Consider the following 23363-nt stretch of genomic DNA (forward strand, 5'->3'; position numbering starts at 1 on the left):
TTGAAATTTATTTGAATATACAGAGGTAAAGAGTGAAAGCCAATATTTCTATGCATTTTTTATAACTTTGAAATTTATTTGAATATACACATTTGCTTGCGCATTACGTCCATACAAACGTTTAGGGTTCGGTTAGACGGAAGACCTTGCTGTTCCGCCTGTTTGTCAAGAACGGTTTGTGAGGGACGGCAACTTTTTCCCCACCACCGAGCAATCCATTCATTTTCGCTGATTGCAATATCGGCTGGAACGATGATCATGACCCGCGCGGCTACGCGAAATTTGTAACATCGACAGAGGCGATGACCACGAAATCCTACTCCCGGACTCGCCGCTACGATTTAGCGCCATGCTTTTGGTATCGCCTAAAACCGGAGCGTTGTGCATCTCCCCACTCATCTCTAGAATATCGGATTTTAGAAGTGTATGGGTGATGAATACATAACATATATCTGGTAAGAGATTATTATCAGTAAGCTCTAGGCTACAGACGGTTGTGTTACGCAATGAAACATTCCAATTAAATAGAAACGTAATTGCGCCTTGTACGGCAATTACATAATGCATTCATCGGGGTTGAAATAGAATACGGTTATACCTTTTGTTTGACAGCATCTATATAAAATAATATAAGGGGATCAGACCAAAAAAATGCATAATTGACAAGCCAGCTTTTAAACTGAAAAGTGTTCACAATATTGATACATGTTCTTAAAAAGTGACATCTGAATAATTTGTAATTATTCTTTGGTCAAAAATGAGCAATAATCACAACGTTTATAGGTACATAGAATTACCTTTTTTTAGATTTAATCCTATTTTCATTGTTTTTTTCTATAATCAAGTTTTAATAACCAAAAGTCTTACGTGCTTACTTCAAAGTTTAAGCAATGTTAAAATTCGACTAGTGCAGTGGTTTCAAATCATGCTGTTTCTATATGACACACTTCAACCATGGTGCGAATAATTTGTAATGGACACTCACTGTTTACGAGGAATGATTCATCCCATATTCTTAATCGAGGAACGGTCGGACGATTTTATTCTTCATTTGACAAGCATTGATTTGGGGTTTCTTAGACACTCCACGCGCCTGTTCCCAGGTTAAAATAAGTATCACGTAATTATGCCAACCCTGGGAATAACAGTAGCTGTCACAGAGCTTCCCCTACAGATATATAATTATATAATTTATGTCAACAGCTCTATAACCTCATTGTGTAAGCTTATTCAGACAAACAGTTATAGCCTCTATTCATTGACTGTTTCTCGAGACTTCATAAATTTGTAACGTATACCCCTAGTGGCAGATATATAGAACTAACATTGCACTAACATTACTAACTTAACACTAGAACTGTTCAATGCTGATCGAACCTTTTATTCAGTATGTTTACATGATCTCTTCAAGACTGATCCAAGGAACCTTAGCCATTGAATATAATATAATATTATGTTTGGTCTTTACAAATTATAACAATATCCGATTTACAGATATATACTGACATAAATAGAAGTTCATCTGGTATTACGTAGCTAATTAATAAATAGCTCGTTATTGCTGTACTGTTTGTGCAATGGATTACATACTTTCGAGGTGAGTCAATATACCATTTAAAGTATATTTTTTATAATAAACCAAATTATAACCATTCGTATGTCAATATTTCAGTTATTTTATATGTTCAAAGATTTGCACGTGTCGCAGCACGTGTCTTAACTTGGAATCGAACCGCAAATGTATTCGAAGTAGACAAATCAGAACGAACCTGTACCTTGTTTACGTAACGAAATGAGTAATATAACGGGGATAAATTTGAAATGGACCAATAGCAGGTCTAATGCCAGTAGAAAAGATATTATATTGGGGAGTATGTACGATGACGGAAGGTCGGTAGTGCAGGATACAGAAGGTATAGAGAGCTATGAAAAATGGTAACATCCTACCTGTTTGGTTGAAATGCGATGCGCCGAAGGGGCGGTATACCAGCCAATGGGGATGCCGGATTAGAGGGAGATGCTATTCATCTCACAGTCGCGAGTTCTGCAGGAAGAACTGGAGTAGTCGACGCGCGTACTTTAACGCGATCACAAGTTCTGACCTAATGTCCTTATAGTAGTTCCAGTATAGAATACAAGATTGTTGAGATAAGAATTGTTCAATAGTTAAGAGCAAACTATGTTGAACTTGTGTTAATCGAAAACTCACTTGAAAAATGTCGACCTAGTCATGATGGAATTTGCTATTTTTCTGGAAATATCTTGAGGTGAGTAGCTGAGTTAATTTTTTATTTATTTATTATTAAATCCATGAATTTTTTAAACGTACAACTTTTCTGTCTTACAGTTTTGAGTTAGGGATGAAGGAATTACTTAAAAATTGGGTCCAAATAGAGCTTGGAATAACAGGGGACTGATGAAATTGAAGTTTTTCATTACTTATATGATATATGTCCATTGTATATCTTTCATAAACTTTGCTGTTACTTTTATCCTTTTTATTTGTCTAACTTATATTATTATATTGATAGCACGTATATAATTTTAATATCACGTAGAGTGTTTAAAGCTTTTAATACTCTTAACACTTGTCTAAATATTAATACTGTTTCTTTTACTTATTTTCCCAAAATTTATTCGAATTTCATTTTTCCACTGAAAAAAAGACGTCGAAACGGCTTGTCAGAGCTATTCGGATTTAGTTTACTATTGGCGGGATATTATCCTATGAAATATAGAGCAGCTTCCTAGACATACATTATTATAAATCTGCTTTCGTGGTACAAGATCATGCACTTCCGGTTCCAACTATAAATCATCCTCTTATAACCGCCTGAGATACCACGTCTTTTAACGCACTATTATATAGAATACAGTACAGAGTACCAGCGGCTAATTGAATTTTGATTTATTAATGCAGTGCAACTTCCTTAATACTCTATTTATAATTTATGCAATAACATCAAACGCTAGTATCATTATTAGTATAATCACAAGCTTTCCCAAGATGTACCCGAGTCACAATCATCTTACTCGATACCCAGTAGAAGTTCGTCATCTAAAAAAAATTTAAGTTTAAAAATCATCATCTATGACGTCCAGTGCAAAATTGAAGTTACGATATTCCATCTTCCTTTGGCTATGATTCTGAAATAGAATGGACAAGAACAAATCATCTGATCATATAAAACTGATGCTTTATTAACAATTGAAAAAAATTTCATTCAAGTGAAATTTTCTGTCTCTCTCACAGCTTAGATTCCTCCAAGTTTTAAGTACCATTAAAAGATATCACTCTAAAAAAAAATATCAAACGCCGAACGCTACTTGTACTAATTTCGCAGCAAAAGCTTAGCTATGAATTTTTCCTTCAGTTACAAACAGATTATTATTAATTATATCTAGTTGGCAGACAACGGCGCTATGGATTCGCTGAAAATTTTCTTTTAATTATAATCCAAGGAAACCGTGTCAGACCTTCGCAGAATCTTTGTGACTTTCAAACTTGTGAGAGCTTCATTTAGTATGTATGATTTCTTTGTGAATATAACAATTGCAATATTTTTTCTAACGTTTCTAACTAAAATACCATATTTATATTCACTCATAGCGTGTTATTAAAATTTCAATATTCTTCTCTTAACTAATAAACGTCCCAAGGGCGTTTCATAGAGTTTGTCATAAAACGACGTTACCCATAAACGCTCACGTATTCTTTGAATTATTCTTGCTGCACTTGCGTTTCCTTAAACAAGTTATAATCGATTTTTTATTTATGCGTATCAAAAACAAATTAACCTTGTCGAAAATGTGACTAAACAATCGATTTTTTTATTCGTACACGTGTCTGTCTATTGGTCACGCATGCTTTTTACCTTATTGAATTAAAGCGCTTTATTATTAGAATCGTGAACTTCTCGAAAATTCATTGATACTCGATATAGCCGAGCATACAACGTAAACCATGTGTCCTGTATCAAATGGAATAAATGATACCACGAACGTAATTGAAGGGGATCGGAATTTGTATAAAAAACTCTTATTTCTGGATAATCGATTGTAAACTCGAAACCAATTAGGCTATCTGGATAGTGGAGTTGGCCGATACATTTTTTGATGTGAATTAATAAAAATTTTTTGATAATAAATATTGTTCGAATTTTCATGGCAACAAAATTAATTAAATGTATCTAGAATAAGAAATACGTGCATTGTCGCAGAGTAACGTTCAGTGCATCTTATACAGCCATGGAGAATCCATGATCGATTGACTGTAGTTGCGTAGAACAGTTGCCTAGAACAATTTGTGTCTGCTTGCAAGACGATAACATTCCACAGTAACTGCACTCCTCATTTCGATTCTGCTTCTATGTCTCTTGCCTTACAGTATGCAGGTTTATATATGAGAAATGTAAAGTGCTATCTGTCACCTTCTAATATCGTGTATATATGTATGTCAAACGTAATACATCGAGTGACTGCATATTGAAAATAGATATATGTTATTTGTTGACGGAATATAATGACGACTGTTTGAAAAATGATTAATAATAAAAAATAATTTTCTCAAATTACAAATATTATTGTAAGAATTGGTTGGTTTTTAGTTGCAGTACTTGAATTTGTAATTTTTTTTATATTTTTTTTTTCTACACAAAATATTTGTTTTTTCGACGAAAGTCTGACTGTTAATTATTTTCAGGGATTTGTATTCCATTTGTCTGTTATATGGCCAAACCGTTTTTGATGGATTTCAACCTGTCATATGTATTACGTGAATTGCGTGAATCTACGCTTGTCATTGTCACGTGTGATATTTGGTGTAATCCTTGCTTTCGTATGAGTCAGTGAGTGACGTAATTCAAGTCAAAATTATAAATTTCATGGAAAGAAGGAAAATCTGGATTTCATGACAAAAATTATAATTTGTATCTTTATCAGGATTAAGATTCATCGGAACTTACCTTGGATATTACGCGGTTGTGGCACTTGTCGCTTATTACAAAAACAACGAGAAGTTAATCATTAATATAAAGACGACAGGGATACTTTCAGAAACTTGAGTAGAGTGTACCTTGATATCGTTCTATCTTTCTCGTAATAACGCCGATAAAGAAAGATGTAACCTGCCAAAATTATCTGAAGGTTTCTGACTGCACCTCAGATGTCTAAATTTCACTGAAAATAAGGTCCTTTCTCTAAGACGTTACGGTGCTTTATGAATTTTGAAACGTTGACAATTCAGAAGAAACGGGATCTTCGCCAGTTTCACGTTATACAGACACGACGTTCGTAAAAGAGCGGAAGGAGATGACTTTTTATACGGATATACGGAAAGCGTGTAATAATTATATTATGGGTATAAATAATTAATTATCTAAAAAAAATTATGAAATGACCGTTGGGTCAAGTAAGATATTCATGAGTATGGAAATAAATTTTTGAAAAATAATGCAAGACGAATTTACGTTCTTGAAAAAGATAACATTACAGTATTTTCAATATATTTTACAGTCCATCTTTCTATCAGGGAGAAATTACTAGTATAACTGGGACATCCTGTATGGACGAGGAGCTCGTTACGAATGATTGGTCATGGCGCATGGCTAGTGGCAATGATACTTTCATACCAAGATCCTAGGATCGATCGACCCCGATTATTACTTGTCTAACAGAGCAAATACCTGAGTAATGATGCGACGGTAATGATACATAATGAATTTTCTAAATGATTAAAACACAACGTCCTGTCAGAAAGATCACAAAATTTACATTTTTATCGACAGATGACAGTATCGATAATTATTTACCCCCGTGTAGAGTCCCTCTGGTAAGAGTCCGGCCAACGGTGGGACTTGTTAGTGATTGGCTCCGCCATATTATGGGCTGTTTTCGGAATAGAATGGTGTGTGTGAATACGTATATGGGAGAGATTCGCATTCTGTGGTGTGGGTAGTGTTAAGCCCTGTACGACGGGTTGCCTGTACTTGGCGCGAGACCCGACCGAGTCCCGCGCAATGTCATGGTGGCGCCAAACAAGCCCTTAATATGGCGTCCCTTCCGGGTGTTGGCCGGACTCTTACTAGAGGGTCTCTACCCTCGTGATTTCGTACGCTTCACCTAGCGGACGCTTAACGAACTAGTTCGCATTAATATATTAACTCCATACAGCAGCCGAGAATTCATTCAATCTTTAGCCATAATCGCCATAATCAAAGTTACTTGTAATCAGGGACTGCAACCGAAAGAAATAGCGGTTCGGTTACGGTGTTCAAAATGGTAGAAGCTTGAATTTCGGTTTTAGTTTTTGGTTTTAGGTTTCTAATTCATCATTTTTTGTTTACGGTTTTCAGTTTCGGTTTTTAAACATAATATATTTCGGTTTCGGTTTTAACGAGAGATAGTTTTCGGTTTTCGGTTTTCGGGTTGGCTGTGTTTCTACCATGAAACTAATCGCATGAAGGGTCTGGGTGCCGTCACATGGAGCATACTTTGCGTATCGCAAAACTTGTGTTAGCAAATCACTGATTGCCGTTAATTTTCTGATAGATAATAGAACGGAATTGCGGGTTCGCAATTGACTACGCATGGGGAATCAGCCTCATTTATATAGCGAGTGGCACAGGATCGAAAGGTTTAGCCATACCCATGCTTTAAAAAAAGGCTCATTGAGACTAAGGCAGCGGGCAGCAACCAATGGGAAAGATGCTTCGGAACTCATTTGTGACGTCACGAGCTCAATCCTCTTCGTTCATTGGTCACTGTTTTGCAGCAAAATAGTGATCGAGTTCGTTACGTCACAAATGCAAACGGAAGACAAAAGTTATGTCCTCTGAAGTAAACAAGCTCCACTAAAAAAAAAATACTCCTAGATCGTGCCACTACACACGGCAAGGAAGTGAAATGCAAAAACGAGTAATCGGAAAAGCGAAAAAAACGGAGAAATTAATTTTGGTTGTCTTTTAGAAACGACTTACAACGAACTACGACTCATTCACTGCGTTCCGTCGTACAGAATTTAGAAAGGATTAGCCAATCGTGTATAACATTTGAGAAAAATACACCAATTTTCTTCTGGAATGTACTTTATATATTAGTTAAATTTATATATTATATTATATATTGAATATGGAACTTTTTTAAATTATTTTTGTTCTCGAAACATTACATTTCGGTTAACAGTTTTGGTTTCGGTTTTTCATTTCAATTATTTCGAATATCGATTACGGTGTGGGATATAACAATTTCGAAATTATGGTTAAAGGTTATGGTTTCAGTTTTCTAATTTTTTTCGGTTTTTATCGGTTTTCCATTCCGGTTTCGTTTACGGTTGCGATCCCTGCTTGTAATAGACTTGTATATGTAGGTGGAAATTTCTAAAAGTCTGACTACACAACCTAAAAGTTTTATACGCGACGATCCTGACTGACGCATCTCGTTATACTTCTACCTTGAGGCGCACACAAATTAAGCGTCTTCGCAGTACACCATTGTAGGTGTAGTTGTTACAGGATTGTTATTTAAAGCCGTTGGCCAAAGAACGTAAATAAATACGTACCTTATACTAGGATATATCCAAGCAACGATGTTTTACCGGGGTTTACCATACGGCAGCCGTTGTAGTGTGATTGGGATTGGTGATAGAAAAGTGTGTAGCTGCATTTCTTCGGATAAAAGATTCCCAGGATTTTTTGTTAGATCCAATACATGTGGGTACAAAGAAAGTAGGTAAATCGGACTCTTGTGAATATTAAGAAATAGCTTACTATTATTCGTCAATTATTATTATTTGACAGGATGAAGGTTAGTGTTCATTTTTAAATGGTGATTTATTCGTGCACTTTCTATTGGCACTAGAGTACAACGCCATATTGCTTCTTGGAGAAAATGCACTGAAATATTGATCACGTTAAGAGCTAGTAATGCTTTTTACCATTAGAGAATCTTCAAACAGGTTTTCTCACTCCCTATCGAGTGTCCTAGAGTAACCAGCTACTTCAGCTGTGAATAAATTCTACGTAGCCAGCGAAACGACGTCTGATATAAATTCATGACCATTGTCGTCCCGACAGGCTGAGTCACTTCAATTAATCGAACTAATTATGCAAGGATGCAAATGACTTTGTGAAAATTAAAAGTTATCTCTATTACCATCAAGAACAAGGATACTCTAAAAAAAGTTTTAACGTAATACATTGAGTTACATTAATATCGTGCATCAACTATTTTTCAATTATATTTCGCATTCGAAATTCAAGCTCGAACGCCTGTGTAGTGCAAGGTCAATTTGGCTGACTCCATGCTTGAAAACACAAGGGAATGCATACGGACAGATGTGCATACATATCAAAATGAATATCCTCATAGAGATATCCATGAACGACCTCGGGAGACATGCAGTACACATAATATAAGTATCGAGCACGCGTGCAACAGTCACGTTTGCGAATGCCATTCACTTATGAAATACAGAAATCCTTGTGCGTCAAGCACATGGGTTACGAGAATCGCGTAACACGTGCATGCAATTACCGAACGTTGTGCACATGGGACACGGGTTTGTGTGCACATGCAACTGGACAGAAGTGAGAATGGAAGCCCAAGGGATGACACCCGGTAACGTGTAACGTTTGTACCGTAACTAATTGTGGGTCACGTGGAGTCACAGATCACATTAAAGTTCACGTATAGGTATCTTATGCAATAGGTGTGACTGACATAACCTATAAAGCACAGTAGTGAAAATCTTTTGAACTCTATTAAATCAAGACAAAATTTTGTTGCAATTGTTACGTCTGATGCATTTGTGCATCTTAGCACTACTCTAGGGAATCTCAGATGCTATTTCATAGGGAACAATCTACCGAGTAGTCGCTAAATCGATACGATACTCTGCACGGAGGATAGTTAATCTTTTAACTCTCTGGCTGATATCCAATAGATTTGGAATATTTCGTGCGGGTGGGAAAAAGGGTAAAGGAGAAATCTGTCGAATCGCTGAAAGTGAACTTTCATTTTCAACGTGGAAATGTATCGTTGGCATTAATCCATTAAGAGAGAACGATATGGAATTCACTGCGGTGATAATTCTTATTTAACGAATTGTCCATTAAGTTAATAAATTTGTTCCATTTATATAGGATTTAATTTCTGGTTGGGATTTTACTCTTTATTTTCATGACCATGACTTATTTTCAATATACGTGTGTGGTGATCGGAGTATGATTATACGATATCTTAACAGAAAATGTTTTTTCATGATAGCACACTTTTAAAGAGGCTATTAAATCTTTTCTTCAGGCAAACTAGCTCCTCTGATAACAAGCCGCTTAGTTAATGCGTGCAGCGTAATTTTGACCTACAAAAAAGTTGTCCTTGTATCTCGGCGCCACTATCGATTGTCCCATTTTACCGCAAAACCTGCGGCGCAGGCTTTAAATAAAACTATTCCAGAGGTAAAGCGTAGATACTTGTACTTGTCTTCTGGAGTTCCCAGAAGTGTCGGACGATAAAGGAAATGGTTTCAATCAGTTTGCCAAGAAAAAGGCACAGATAACAAAGAGCTATCTTACAAATAGCGTAATAAAGGTAGACTTCAAATTTTAAACAAAAATAACTTTTTTTCTCATGTATGTTAAAATATCGATTTTAGTAGAAATTAATGACTTGTTTCATTTCTACAAGATGTTTCCTTGATATCAAATATGTATATTTGTGCAGATCTAATACCGAAATACAGTAGGCTGAGTCTCGTTGAAACTAGATGACATGGGTGGTGACCTGTTTTAGGTTCTAATTGCCCACTAAACACTCAAGCTGTAAGTCTTTTCGGAAAAAACTGATTAAAGGAGTATTTTCAAAAATAAAAAGTCCCTACGTAAAAGTTCGCTTGGTAAATAGGAGAAGTTTGTTGCCAGGGCAAATAAAACTAGCGTCACGTGGATCTCTGGAGGAATATAATATTCCAAGTTTTGTATGTAAAAGTTATGAGAATCACGATGGCGAGAGATGTCTTCTACTTCCGGAATACTTTCCCAAATTGGAATTACCTATATCCGTTTGAGTTAAGAACTTTGATTCGGTTCGAGCAATGGCTGCCACATACGGTTAATAATATTTACTGGAAATTAGGACAATTATACAGTTCGCGTACAATTTCCTACTGTATACTTATATATCGAAGTTATGCATGTCCTATTGGCGTATGTAATCCATTAAATACGGATATTACTCGCAGTATCGATTTATCCAACTTTTACGAAATTCTCGACTCAGTTCAAAAGTTCCCACGCTGCTGGTTATCGCAAGTTACTAGAGGTGTTTAAGATCTATGGAAAGCAGGTATGCAACGCAAATTCATATAAATTTATGGAATGGACTATCAGGGAATAGTCTGAAGGCTTTCAGGACTTTGGAAATTAAAATTATTTTCATCGTAGACTGTACTTGCGCGGCACACTAATAGATCGTTAATATATTCAAGTATGTGGAAACTGGGTACTTGGGGTTAAAAGGTGCTGCTGTCCTATACAGTAATACGTATATGTAATAAGCGAATATAATTACACATAATTATTCACAGGTTTAATACATATTCCATAATAATTAATTAAATTTTTCCGAAATTTTTCTGCTTCGTATTTTAAAACCTGACACTCTGACACTCCGATTAACGTTATCATGAGGTGTGATATGTTGAATTCAGTGGTCAGGCTAAACTGCACAATTTCAATAACATTCTGTATATCTATATAGAGTAGGTATGTGTCGCGCTTTAAATTGCGTGATGGCCTTGAAACGTGACCATATGTGAAAATTGACATCAATAAAGCAAAATAGTATGAATATTAACTTTTATTTTTCTTTGATGAAATGAACAAGGGTTATCCAAAAATGTCTTTTGATATCCATTTTCTATGATGTATAGCGTACAGGCAGTATTTCTACTTGCTGAAAGACGTATGTGATATTTTTTTGTGAGCTTCTGACATATCAAACTACGTTCTTACTGTGGTAAAAATGTTATTGATGCTTTCTAACACGCAGTGAAACTTTTTCATATCTGTTTTCAGGGTGAACGATACTTGGCACAAATAGCACGAATAGGTTTGTTTGCTGTTTCATGAATTTTTGAAAAATTTTGGAACGGATTGCCCTGGTAATTTAAAAACGATCATAAGAAAACTATTGCGTCATTTGTAGTTTAATCCAGCACGAAGGTACGAGGTGCATTAGAGTTTCTATTCAGTCCATAGGCCGTGGATCTGCATACGTGGCGAGTGGAAGTAAAGTAAACAGAATTCGAATAGCTACAGACCTGTTGGCAGGTATCCAATACTCCTATATCCTTTCTGTTAGTTTTTTTTTCCCAGCCAAATTTCCACCAGGAACGAACACAAAAATTCTGTGAAATTCAATGCTCGTTGAAATTTCGTAACATCAACTTAGTTGCACTTGGTTTCTTGAATTTGAACCTTCATTCTCTAAAGCCCCGTCCGCAGGATGGGGTCTTTCTTTTTCCAGTTCAACTTATAGGTTAATTCTACGAGAATTGCCAAGCCTACTACATTACTATAAAAAATCCTATATCCACGTTATCATATTAAGTCACGTGCACATGACTTTGCCATCTTAGAAATAACAAACTAAGAAATAAAAAAAATAAGAAACTGGATGCTTAAAAAAATGACTTCATCGCATATCATAGGCATACGTCATTGCTCAAAATTGAAGCCAGGAGTAAGCGAGTCTGAAAAATTCCAACCGAGCAGGTCTGTTCTCGTTACCTACGCTTTCTGAACTTTTCAAAAAGGACAAATTCTTGCTGGAAGATATTTTTAAGTAACCAATGAGAATCTGCACTTTTCGAAAAGTGCAGAAAGTGCAGGTAACGAGAACAGACTTAATGTTCTTAAAACGGGTAATAAAATCACGACCGTTCACGTGTCGACGTATTGAAATATCATTTTCTTCGACATCGACAAAAGGTATGCAAACTCTTGAATCATATACACGATTTTCAGCCGACCTTGAATTATTTAAATCTTGTCTCTCGATCACTCCTATTCCAATAAGTCAATTCACTTTTCATTTTCCACAACTGCCACGAAGTCAGCCTTCCTCGTTCTCTGATTTGATCTTTCACTTACGCTGTAGGATGTAACTTATAGGAAGAAAACTCTATAATATAATTCGCGATACGACGAAGGACACACACTCAATATCTGAGAGTGAGGTTATTCAGGCTACCCTACTTGAGAAACTTTTGGTCAAACTAGAAGGGTCTGATGTGTTACCAAGGGTTGCCCATTATATTGCTATTGGCTTGTCACTCTCTCTTTCTCTCTCTTAAGAGTCATGAATATAAGAGTGAGGTACCTTAAGTACGTACTCGTTAGCTCGTCGCGGATGATCCTCGAAATAAAAAGTCTTATTGTTAGACCCTTAACGCAGTGCGGAATAAGTGCTTCAGCGTTGAACACTCAGCAATTCCATTGAACATCTATACGTTCCTCCGTGTAGCGTATGCTCAGCTCTTTTCCACTTTTCTTGCGTTCTCTTTGTTCACTCATCGTTACACTCCACTGGTAGAGGCAACTTCAACGTCTTCCGTGTACATACAGTGTGGTGACTCTCGATTGTCATAATTGTCCGTGACTGGCGTGGATTGAAATTCTGTACATGCATTGAGAAACTAGCCGATGCAAAATACACGCTTTGCTAGATAATGTCGAAACGGGTCGAAACGTTAATTGAAATATACCAGGTTACTCAGCCCAAACGCACCACCTGAACATGGTTTCATCATAAGACTCAAATGGGCGCGCTAACTTCAGGTGGTGCGTTTCCACTGAATAACCTTGTATAAGCACATGCTATGAGTCCCCGGTTTTTGCCACGTTCACAATGAATTAATATGTCCCTGGTAATTAATATTATTACCATCTTTTGGTTATTTTACACCAACCTCCCGAAACTTACTGTAAACATGAATATTACTGGGTTGATTCATATAGCTGGTTGAATGGAAATTTTATTGGTGATTTTTTAAATATGAAAAAGTGACTTTTTATTTTTTTTAATCACCTTACGAAAATGTTACGTGAAATAATTGCATTGTATGCCGGGTGCAGCTATTGGCCACTTTTTTTGTCCAATTTCGAAATTTCTACGCGAGCTTTGATATGTTTTCTTTTTTAATTTTAATATCGAATTTTGCTGTGTTTCAGATTTCGTGTCTGTTTTACAATGCCGTGGAATCACATGTGCCAAGGATGAACATCAATTGTAATATAATATTCGGATAATACTAAGGATAGAACAACTCGTAAAAATAAGTATATAAGAACATATTCAACCAAGCCGAGTGAAGGGGGATGCCAGACGTTTTTTTTTTATGAAGGATTTAAAAGATTCTTTACACTGTTCCTTATTAATTGAAAAAATTCCAAAGTGAGAGATAACTCGTAGTCTTAACAACGCATAATGTACTTCGCGTTTAATTCAGTGATAATCGACAGTAGAAGAAACCATAATGAAGAATTTTGAAAGTTGGTAACGGTCTCCGACAAGGAGACGAAGTTACGTCATCGTGGCAGGTTATTGTAAATCCGACGAGACGCCGATGCACGAGACGTTTAAAACGAATGGCAGCTGGATCTTTAAATATGGATTTTCCAAATGGAAGCGGCAACAATACTTTAGTTCTCTGCGATCTACGTTACCGACACTTCATCGCACCTGACGGAGGTAAGATACACCGAGTGATTCACAAGAAGTTACGGATTTGAGTGTTACAGCTTGATCGAGTTCATCGAAGGTTTCTTACAATTTTCATATTTTTTTCACTTGGTTCAACTCGATTTTTATTATCTTTGTTCAATGATGTTAATCAGTGACCAATCAAAATCATCATTCCTCGACTTAAGCCACACTCGCATTTGTGAGTTCCCGTGAATCACCCTGTATAAATATACATATTAACACTTTAAAACAATATACAAGCTGCATTAGAAATTCTAATTCGAAAATCCACGCCAAACAGCAAATCCCTGGAACTCTGTGTACCATTTTCAAACGTAGGAAATACATGGAGTTCGTGAATTTATATGGGGATTGCATTTGCGTTTGATGACGTAATAATTTTCCATGAACTATTTCACGAGCGACGCTGAATATCTTGAGGGATGAATTCAATGTAATCCTTACACGTAAAACGAATCGCCAAAGGACTATTACAGGAATGTACGAAAGTCGAAGTCCTCATCGATTTGTCCTTTCGAGTCCTTTTCAGTTTCATTTCTTTCGAATTTCTCATCCCATGCCTGCACTTCGTATTCCGCGCATTATATAATACTTTGGAATTGAAAAGGGAGATATAATCGTTAAAAATGATTGACTCGTCGATTATTTTTTCTTTATTTGGTTTTCACTCTGGATTTCAGAACTGTGGTGCAGCTGGGCATGGGACTCTATTCTCTGTTGGCCGCCTACGAAAGCATCAACCACAGCCAAGCAAAGGTGTCCTCTGGAGAACGGTGTCGACACTACGAGTGAGTTAAAGCAAGAATAGATTAGAGTGGTTTATTCGAAAGATAACGGAAAAACGTCTTATCGCTGAAAACCGTGTGACAGATCCTCTAAAGGAATTGAACTTATCCTTATACATCCTGAATGTATTCGCAGTGCGAACGGTACGAGTAAATAAGGTTATGTTTAATCGTGAGATTCCAAAAATTTTCGTATGCGAAAGAAATTTTACGTTCGAATTTTCGATCGTGACAATCCTACGTACACTCTCATAAAATATTTTTAAACTAGATTTTGTAATATGAAAAACTGTTTTCATCAAAATATGCAACGTGACTTCTCACGTTTCGTCTCAGTGTCAAAGGTTAAAATTTATTAATCTCGAATAAATATAAATTAGTGAACATACCATGTAAAATTAATGTTAGGGCTAATTGACAATTCACAAAAATTATTTTTTTTTCGTGACGTGATCAGAGGGATCCATCGCTCTTTGAATAATAGCTATTCCTATTATACGATTTTTTTCATCTCGATAAAAGAGTATTACGTTACATTGTGTGATTTGTCAAAAATTTCAATTTCTTTTTTTTTACAATCTATATAAGATCGATAACTCTTGTCTACGATATTGACACATCGATTGACAAACTAGTTTGAATTTTATTATTTAACATTTGATTGGCATCGATGACTCTGGACTTGTATACATATTCCACGGTTATATGACGTTCGTTAAAATTCATGAAAATCACATTTGCCAGTCTGTCACTCACTTTTTATTATAAGCTCGGAGCTCCCCTCGCTAATTTATATACCATATATCACCTGGAACATACTCGAGAGGGTAAAACCAAAAATCCTAAAATTTTAGAAAATACAATACACGTCATTTGACTGTTTGCTCATATATGCATGCATTTCACAGTCGACGGATATTATTGAAAACTTTTGTACAACGTCTCAACTGACATCAGACTTCAAACAGATGCGAGTGTGTTTACGCTGAAGTTGGTGAATTTGAAATTCGACCTAAAAGCAAATATGGCCCATAGCTGTATCTCTTATTTCGTGCAGAGATAAGTGACGCATCAATCGCATGAGGATATACGAGAGAAAAAAATTGAAAGAATTTTCATAGAAAAAAAAAAAATAAAACCCAAAGATGATAGATGCTTATTTTTGTGATTATCTTCTATGAATTTTCGAGAGGATACTGGGTGTTTCTTAAAAGGTCTGAACTTCCGGTAACTATGTACTCCATGTTTCTGGAATTAAACACAAGCTTCCTTATAACACTATTATCAACGTATATTCCAGTCGATCCTGTACGGAACTTGACAAAGTATTACCTTGGGATCCTGCTAAGTATTTACGTCGAAAAAGGTCGTCGTGCTGTTTACTGTATGCAATGGAAATCGCAATGCGGGTCAAAGGTTACGGTTGGGATGTTCCACTTTAACTCTTAACTGCACAGGTCTGACCTTAGAAACATACTGTACGATAGGGGCTCTGTGAGGCCTCAATCTATGGGACTGGATTGTGAGGCCATTACAACGAATAGAATAGGTCAAATTTAGACTTTTTCATCACTGTTATTTTAATTTAAACAAATACCAAGTAATAATTATCTAAAAGGTTTTTTTTTAATTCGTTGAAAATTTACGTACAGACAAATTCGACAGGAGGGTTAAACATAAAATTGATGAGGTCTTTGAGAATGCACGTGTGAAGTTAAGGGTCGAATTTACCGCTACTATAACCTAAGCTGCATAATTGCCTTTATGGTCTATCTTGAATTATGATCGATTTATTTACGATAGTCATTAAGCGACGTATTCGTATTTCGCCAGCACGATGTGTAGTGACGATGAAAATACGCCTTTAGGAATTAACTATTTACTATATATCAATATAATACGATACAGTTGACCCAATTTAACGATTCAACGATACCTATAATATTCCAGCATTAAATTTGGTACTCAGTCGTTTGTAGGTAACCTCAAAGGATACTTTTCAAGGAATGTCAAATGGACTTCATACGTAGTACAGTGAATGCACTCGCTGACCCGCAAGAGTCCTGCGATACAAATAAAGAATTCGTTCCCTCGGAGAGAACGCCGAAAAGTGGAGAACTGCGATAAGCCAAAAATAAACAGTTGCGATTCAATTTTTAATTCACATACGTCTTTGTACAGAGTTTGTGGAAAAACGATGCGACGACAATGGACGTTGGGAGGATCGCGGTGGTCCGACGGGAGAAAGAAATTCGCCTAATGGATGGACAAACTATACACCTTGTTTCACAAGGGAAATGCTCCTGCTCATTCGGAAACTTTACGCCGGGAACGAGGACGCTGCCAAGGTATAGGGTCATGATAAATTATTCTCTAAATGATCATTACCATGTTAAATAGCATTGATCGCGTAAGTATCATTGTGTAAATTAAATTGTTAAAACAAAAGAAAGATCCGTCTTAATAACAGAAGTAATTGTTCATTAGACGTTTCAAGCGGATAAAAGTACTTACATTTCACTCCATAAATTATGGCTTGTATTCAATGAAATATTTATTGCTCTCGAGGCGCGCGAAAAGCGTAGTATTTGATGCGGACGACACGTGCCTGTCAGTTTTGTTTACCTCGTCGATTATACGCAAAACAAATAGCGTTGGCGCATAAATTGCATTTTGCTATCATATGCTAATCATTTCCAAAAGCTTATAATTGATACGAAACGTACAATTGAATTATTAACGACAGATTTATTTAGCTCGGAATTATTTATTTTTCATTTAAAAATCTGATCTTTGAGTTAGCAGCTAGTTTTTGTCCAATTGCTGCTCACTTAATTTACGCCAGCACTCGCGCTATCTTTAAATCTACCTGAGTATCCACTCGCAACCACTTTCAGGTAAAACTGGATATTGCGAAGAGAACACGAACACTGGAATTCGTCGGTTTGAGTATCTCCTTGGCGGCTCTTCTCATTTCCCTGGCAATTTTTTGCCGATTCAGGCAAGTCATTTTACAGCTTTAAGTATTCACTCGACACATTACCATCTGTCCACGCCCATTAAATTCCTTATCTTTTTCCAATTTTTAAAAAAATACTTTCCTACGTTAAATATCCGCTCTAGACGTAATTTTTTTGAAAATGGCTTTTATCCTTTTTCCAAATTTTATTTTCCATATCCCGTTCTGAATCGTTTATTTCTTCACCTATGTATAACGCCGCTCTCTGAGACTAGCTTGAAATTTTAGGAGCTTGCGGAACACGAGGACACGAATTCACAAGAATCTTTTTGTTGCTATGGTCATTCAGGTTCTAATAAGATTGACGCTTTACATAGACCAGGCAGTCCTTAGAACTGGGACAAATAGCTTTCAACATGGAATAGAAAATACGGTAAGGAACGTACCATAACGGTATTGGAATAACAATCTTACAGCAACATAGTGTGCGAGTAGATTTTATTTAATTCATATATTCTCATATAAATCGTTTAGAACTATACCCAGTAATTGTTTACCATGTTAAATAGAACGTATATTTTCAGCCTGTACTCTGTGAGGCAAGCTACGTCTTGTTGGAATACGCCAGAACGGCCATGTTTATGTGGATGTTCATAGAAGGTCTTTTTCTCCATAATATGGTAACAGGTAAGTCCTGTCCAAAGGGGACTCGTATAACGGGATTATAATTTAATAAAAATTTTACTTTTTGTTTTACACAGTTACGGTGTTTCAAGAGACGTCTTATTATCGTATGTATCGATTGGTCGGTTGGGGATATCCTGTAGTAATGACATTGACCTGGGCCATTGTCACGGCAGTGTACTATCATCCGTCAAAGTAAATAACCACTTGATCATATATCGATCTTTCTCACTGATTTTTACGACTGGATTAATTGTCTTCTTCAGATGTTGGTGGGGCTACAACCTAACCTTCTACTTCTGGATCCTGGAAGGACCTAGAATGGCCGTAATTTTGGTAAGAGCCTCTCTCATTTTTTAATTAAAACTCAAGTATAAATTTCTTATCACTTTTACTATCCATTTTACAAAAGCTCAACTTTTTGTTCCTGCTGAATATTATACGAGTCTTGGTGGTAAAGCTGAGGCAGAGTCATACCAGTGAAATTGAACAAGCTCGGTGAGTAATAATTTATTATTATAGACATACATACCTATATGTCATTCACTTTATTCACTTTGTAGAGCAATGTACAAGGATATAACATTTTTGAATATTTGTTTCTCTAAAGACTCAACATTAATTTCCAATTCACTGATCAATAGCTAATATCTTTAGCAACGATACGTAAATTGGTATCCCTAAATTTTTATGTTTTAGGGTGATAATTAATCTCAGCAGTGACTAAAGCAGGCCCTTGGCTTAATTAGAAACAGCACTCCTTCCTTCGTTCTCTGGTGCTTTTATCTTTTATTTTTCTCTATCTCTTCTTGGATTCACTATGCCAGGCTAATTATTTTTTATCTGAGAAGATCTTTAGCGCTGATCAAATTAGGATTTCCTTTTTGTTAACCTGAGAATAAGCGAACAGACAAGCCAACTCAATGTTTTTCAAATGGAGAATGAAATCTTGCTACCGTTCCTGGGTTCAGCGAGATCAGAATTTTTCGGTTAACGCTCTCTTGCCATTTCTCTTGGAAATCTATTGTGTCTAGAAATCGAGTCTTAAATGTTATATCTGTATTTATGTAAGTTCAAAGCATGTGATATAATGAATAATACGAATGGTATTAGTTCGGTAATACGTTGTAATTCCTTTAGTCTCCAAAGCTCATATTGTCATTCGACATAGTTAAAGGAAAGTTTACGACTCAGATCCTTCTGCATCCTTTTAACTACGGGATTTATGTGATAACAAGTTTGGAATCGGCATATATACGCAACACTGTCAACTTGTGAGATACGATACAGTGTAAAACGGATGTGTTCTTTGATTTCGAATTCCAGAATTACAAAAATTTTTGACATATTTTAGTGGGTTCGGTAACCTCTGAAAATTCTTGCTCATGTATACTGAGTGCAAGTGCTTTTGTGATTCTCCTGTAATTTTAAATTTGACGTCACTACAAATACTTGTTTTCGAATGCGAAAATAAACTTATGCATTTTGTATTTATGTCAGAAGTAAACGGTACGGCAATGGCATCTGAATTCACAATAGAGTTAACGTTATTCTTAGGACTTTGAACTCTTGAAAATTAATTTTATTGCTGAGGAAAGTTTGAATGAAAATAGAGAACGTTAAGTCTAACACGGTGCTTACTGTTTTACGAATTCTTATTCTGTTCTTAGGAAAGCCGTGAGAGCAGCCGTCCTTCTTCTACCACTTTTGGGCATTACTAATTTGATCTCGATGACGGAAGCTCCATTAGAAAAGGCCGCCTGGGAGTTCGCTTTGTGGTCCTACACAACGCACTTTTTAACGTCCTTTCAGGGGCTATTCATAGCGACTCTCTATTGTTTTCTGAACGGTGAGGTAAGTCATAGTCGTTCAGTGTTATACGAGCATTCATTTCAAGAAGCCTTGGGTAGGAAATCTAACAAAAAAAAAGGTATCTCATACCAGAAGTGATGAATTGTATTAAAAAGAAATAAAGAGCACATGGTAATATAGTAAAACCAGCTAGGGTGATGACAATGTAACAAAAAAACGTGGGAAAAAAAATCTATAAAACACTGGGACAAGATCATCCTGAAAAACTCTGTTGAATTCCGTAACCGACAAAGTGGCTCGATTAGACGCTAATAGTTTTTCTATAAACTTTGCTTTCTTGGGAATAGGTCAGACTGGCCCTGGGTAAAACCATCTCAGTGTATCTATCATTACGTGGTACAGAAGTACAAAATAGAAGACAGTCGACCTTCAGTGGATGCCAACCGCACCGAATAACCTCGGGTGAGTTATTGGATTCACGTAATTAAATTTGTTAACTCAATATCGTCCTGAAGAAGTTTTGAATGCCTCTTGGCATACCTGATGCTACCAACCAATATTACATATTTAATTATTTTAAATATATAATGTCAACTCTATCCGCTGCAACTGGCAGTCGATTCGTCATAAAAATGATAACTTTCCTCTGTTACCGGTGCCTCCCAGTCATCGAAGTCGAAGAAGAAGAATTGAGATCGAGTGGTTGGATTAGACTTTGCTGTCGTGGCGAAGACACTCCGCCCTCGGATCGACCTGCCGAGTGAGTAAGATCCGGGAAAATCGTTTGCCGACCACGTCGATCCGCGTTTAGATCATTCCTGTGGTCGATCTTCATTACAGATCGTACGTACATACTGATCCGTGTCATATTATCCTCCATGTTGATCGGCGTATTAGTCGAATGACGTAGGAGGATTGATTTTTTGTGAGAAGAAGCATTTTTTTTTTTCCCTTAAGCATGTCTGGCGTCATTTGCACGTTTATTGGTTTAAATATGATTTTGCATCTGAGTGGCGATTTTAACGTTATGCTTGGGAAAGGCGGGAATTTATAATTTTTCAAATAATTTTCTTTCAGAACGACTGTCTGACCGGAGTGGTGTCAGTGAACGCGCGCTATCAGGGAACGGCATCTCGTGACAAGACTTTTTACACGGAGGTGGAACTCGAACGTCAGGGAGGTTTTACCAGGGTAAATGTTACTAACTAACTCGCGACGAAACACCAAAAGTTTCCGGAAGGATTGGCTGATTCTTGCAACAAAGTCATCGAGCTGCCCTCAGGAGGACTCTTGGCCTCTCGAACTTGACCCAGATCCAGTGACCCAACGAAAATGTTTTGTTTCGTACGCGAGACTCGGTAGGCGACGTAAGAAATGAGCAAAGTATTAGGAAGGATAGATAAATAGTACATTATGTCAGCCAGTAGAATGAAAGACCAAAGGACAATATGACGAGTCAATATTATGTGTATTCTAGGATACTTCCTAACCTTAATTTTTTGTCTTAACCTAAACACAGTTTACACGTCCATTCATCCCTTTTGTATCTTATATGGACGATCGAATGTACACGTCCTTTAAACTTTCTTAACCTCTCGATCTTCCTTTTTATATGAACCGCAATTTTTTACGAGCATTTACTCCCCGACGGTCTTTCATTCTCAAAAGGGGCAATCAGCGGGAATGACAATTGGCAGCTGAAGCAAAATGACAATGAAAGAAGTTTACAAAGATTCGAGGTTAAGGGTTCCATTCGCAACAAGCAAGAGTACGGATAAATCTTTTAACCTTGGCAATCGACATTGTATTGAAACAGCGGGAATAGTCGCTCAAGGCTTCTAGAAAAAAATCAAGCGATTGCTGGCAATTACATGAAGACGAAGGCTAAAAATAGATCTGTGCAAAAGCGGAATGTCAGATCTTGTGAATTGTGCACATTGACTTTAGGAAAAGAATAAAGAAAAGAAATATATACAGGGTTATTCACAGTAACCGCATCAACCGAAGTAAGCCTATTCAATTGATTTCTGTAATGGAACCATCTTCACTCCACTGTCACAATCTTCATCCGTTGTGACCGTTGCGAAAGGGGTGACCGTATCCCAGTAAATAATGCTCCGGCTTTCAACGGGCTAACTTGTACGAACTCCTAATTCAGATTCAATTGGACTAAGCTACTGGCATATATTACATTGGGAGTAAACTCATGTGAAAAGAAAATATGGAATAACGTCGTGAATAATCCTGTATAAATATATTGTATTTACGTATTGAGAATTTGACGTGTGTTACTAAACGGTCTCAGGTATAGGTAGATAGTCGCGCACATCTGTATACATATATGTATATAAGTATTTTAATGTTTTTCAAATACTAAAAGTGAATGAGAATGAGGATCGTGGATCTCGGTTAACTTGTAAGTTCAAATTTTGTTATTATTCTGAAAAATTTATTTTCTAATATACCTTCCTGGATGCTAGTGTAACATTAGAGTTAACATTCATATAGCATTAACAAAACGTATTCCTCCTCATTGGCAATTTTATTTTTGTCAATGAGTGGAACACGAAGCCATGAGCGATATTTTGTTAATTAAAATTTACAAGTGACAATTTGCGAGGATCGTGAATGTGGGTGGCGACGCGTTCTTTTCGAATAAGATTTGTGTGTTTATACGTGTACGTGTACGTATGTAAGTAAAGTTTGCAAGAAAAAATCGTTCAGTGGACTGTCGTTCCTCGAAATCCGTGTGAAAACTTTTAAAGAAGTCGTAATGTTTTTGTGAGTGTCATTCGAACGGATTCTGAGTACAACGAATAATAAAATTTGTATGTGTTCCAAAATGTATGGTGTAACGTTCGTCATCTTCATACTAAATTTAGTGTATTACATTCAGAGGATATTGTGTATGGGTACGTTACAAAGAATATTATGGAAATGGGAAGATGTATTTATTAAAGCAAAATTTATGTACGATCTTGATAAGTAAATTTTCCTATTACGGAGACTGATCTTTGATTGATACGTGACTAAAGAAATTAGGATCAATCGATTTCAACTCACAGTACGGAAACCTTGTCGATTATTACTAAATTTTTCTAGTCAAGGAAGAAAAAGGAAAAAACATCTTTTCGTTTAGTGTGCATCTAATCGTGTACTACATTTGATGATAACTAGATAACTTATTCAGTACAATAAAAAGGAATGATGTGAGAACGAGAGTGTGAATATTCTTAATTTCATAGATGTTATTTTTTTTCAAATTTTCAATAATAAATTATGTATACGTGGATACCAGTATTGTAAGTCAGTCAGTGGAACGATTAAGGAAATTTTCGCATTTCATATAAATGTTAAAC

At 36.3% G+C, this 23363-nt stretch overlaps 1 protein-coding gene across 7 annotated transcripts; it reads left to right on the forward strand.

Annotated features, from left to right (window-relative positions):
• The first annotated feature begins 329 nt into the window (after positions 1–329).
• On the forward strand, positions 330–23296 carry LOC107266369 (PDF receptor). Of its 7 annotated transcripts, XM_025083671.1 has the most exons (18): positions 609–783; positions 1495–1597; positions 1673–2267; positions 2348–3523; positions 13230–13452; positions 13521–13749; positions 14445–14552; positions 16731–16897; positions 17447–17550; positions 17797–17941; positions 18093–18195; positions 18270–18387; positions 18459–18528; positions 18605–18690; positions 19863–20046; positions 20352–20466; positions 20671–20764; positions 21082–23296. In XM_025083671.1, the coding sequence occupies exons 6-18, from the start codon at positions 13647–13649 to the stop codon at positions 21092–21094; spliced, it is 1410 nt and encodes a 469-aa protein (XP_024939439.1). In that variant the 5' UTR covers positions 609–783; positions 1495–1597; positions 1673–2267; positions 2348–3523; positions 13230–13452; positions 13521–13646; the 3' UTR covers positions 21095–23296. The 7 variants fall into 7 exon arrangements, 6 of the variants coding, with proteins under 6 accessions (XP_024939442.1, XP_024939439.1, XP_024939438.1 ...); XR_003059336.1 differs by having other exon boundaries at positions 13230–13749; positions 20671–20847; XM_025083670.1 differs by having other exon boundaries at positions 1692–2267; positions 13230–13749.
• Positions 23297–23363: the final 67 nt, after the last annotated feature.

This window comes from Cephus cinctus, unplaced genomic scaffold (genome assembly GCF_000341935.2).
Source record: "Cephus cinctus unplaced genomic scaffold, Ccin1 Ccin1_scaffold0310, whole genome shotgun sequence".
Taxonomy (NCBI): domain Eukaryota; kingdom Metazoa; phylum Arthropoda; class Insecta; order Hymenoptera; family Cephidae; genus Cephus; species Cephus cinctus.

What these genes read in the sequence shown, in the direction of transcription:
- LOC107266369 (XM_025083674.1), top strand. Translation starts at nt 13,647, where the DNA reads ATGGCAGCTGGATCTTTAAATATGGATTTTCCAAATGGAAGCGGCAAC. An exon ending in AACATGGAATAGAAAATACG is followed by an intron (nt 17,942 to 18,092) that starts GTAAGGAACGTA and finishes GTATATTTTCAG; the next exon opens with CCTGTACTCTGTGAGGCAAG. An exon ending in CTAGAATGGCCGTAATTTTG is followed by an intron (nt 18,529 to 18,604) that starts GTAAGAGCCTCT and finishes ATTTTACAAAAG; the next exon opens with CTCAACTTTTTGTTCCTGCT.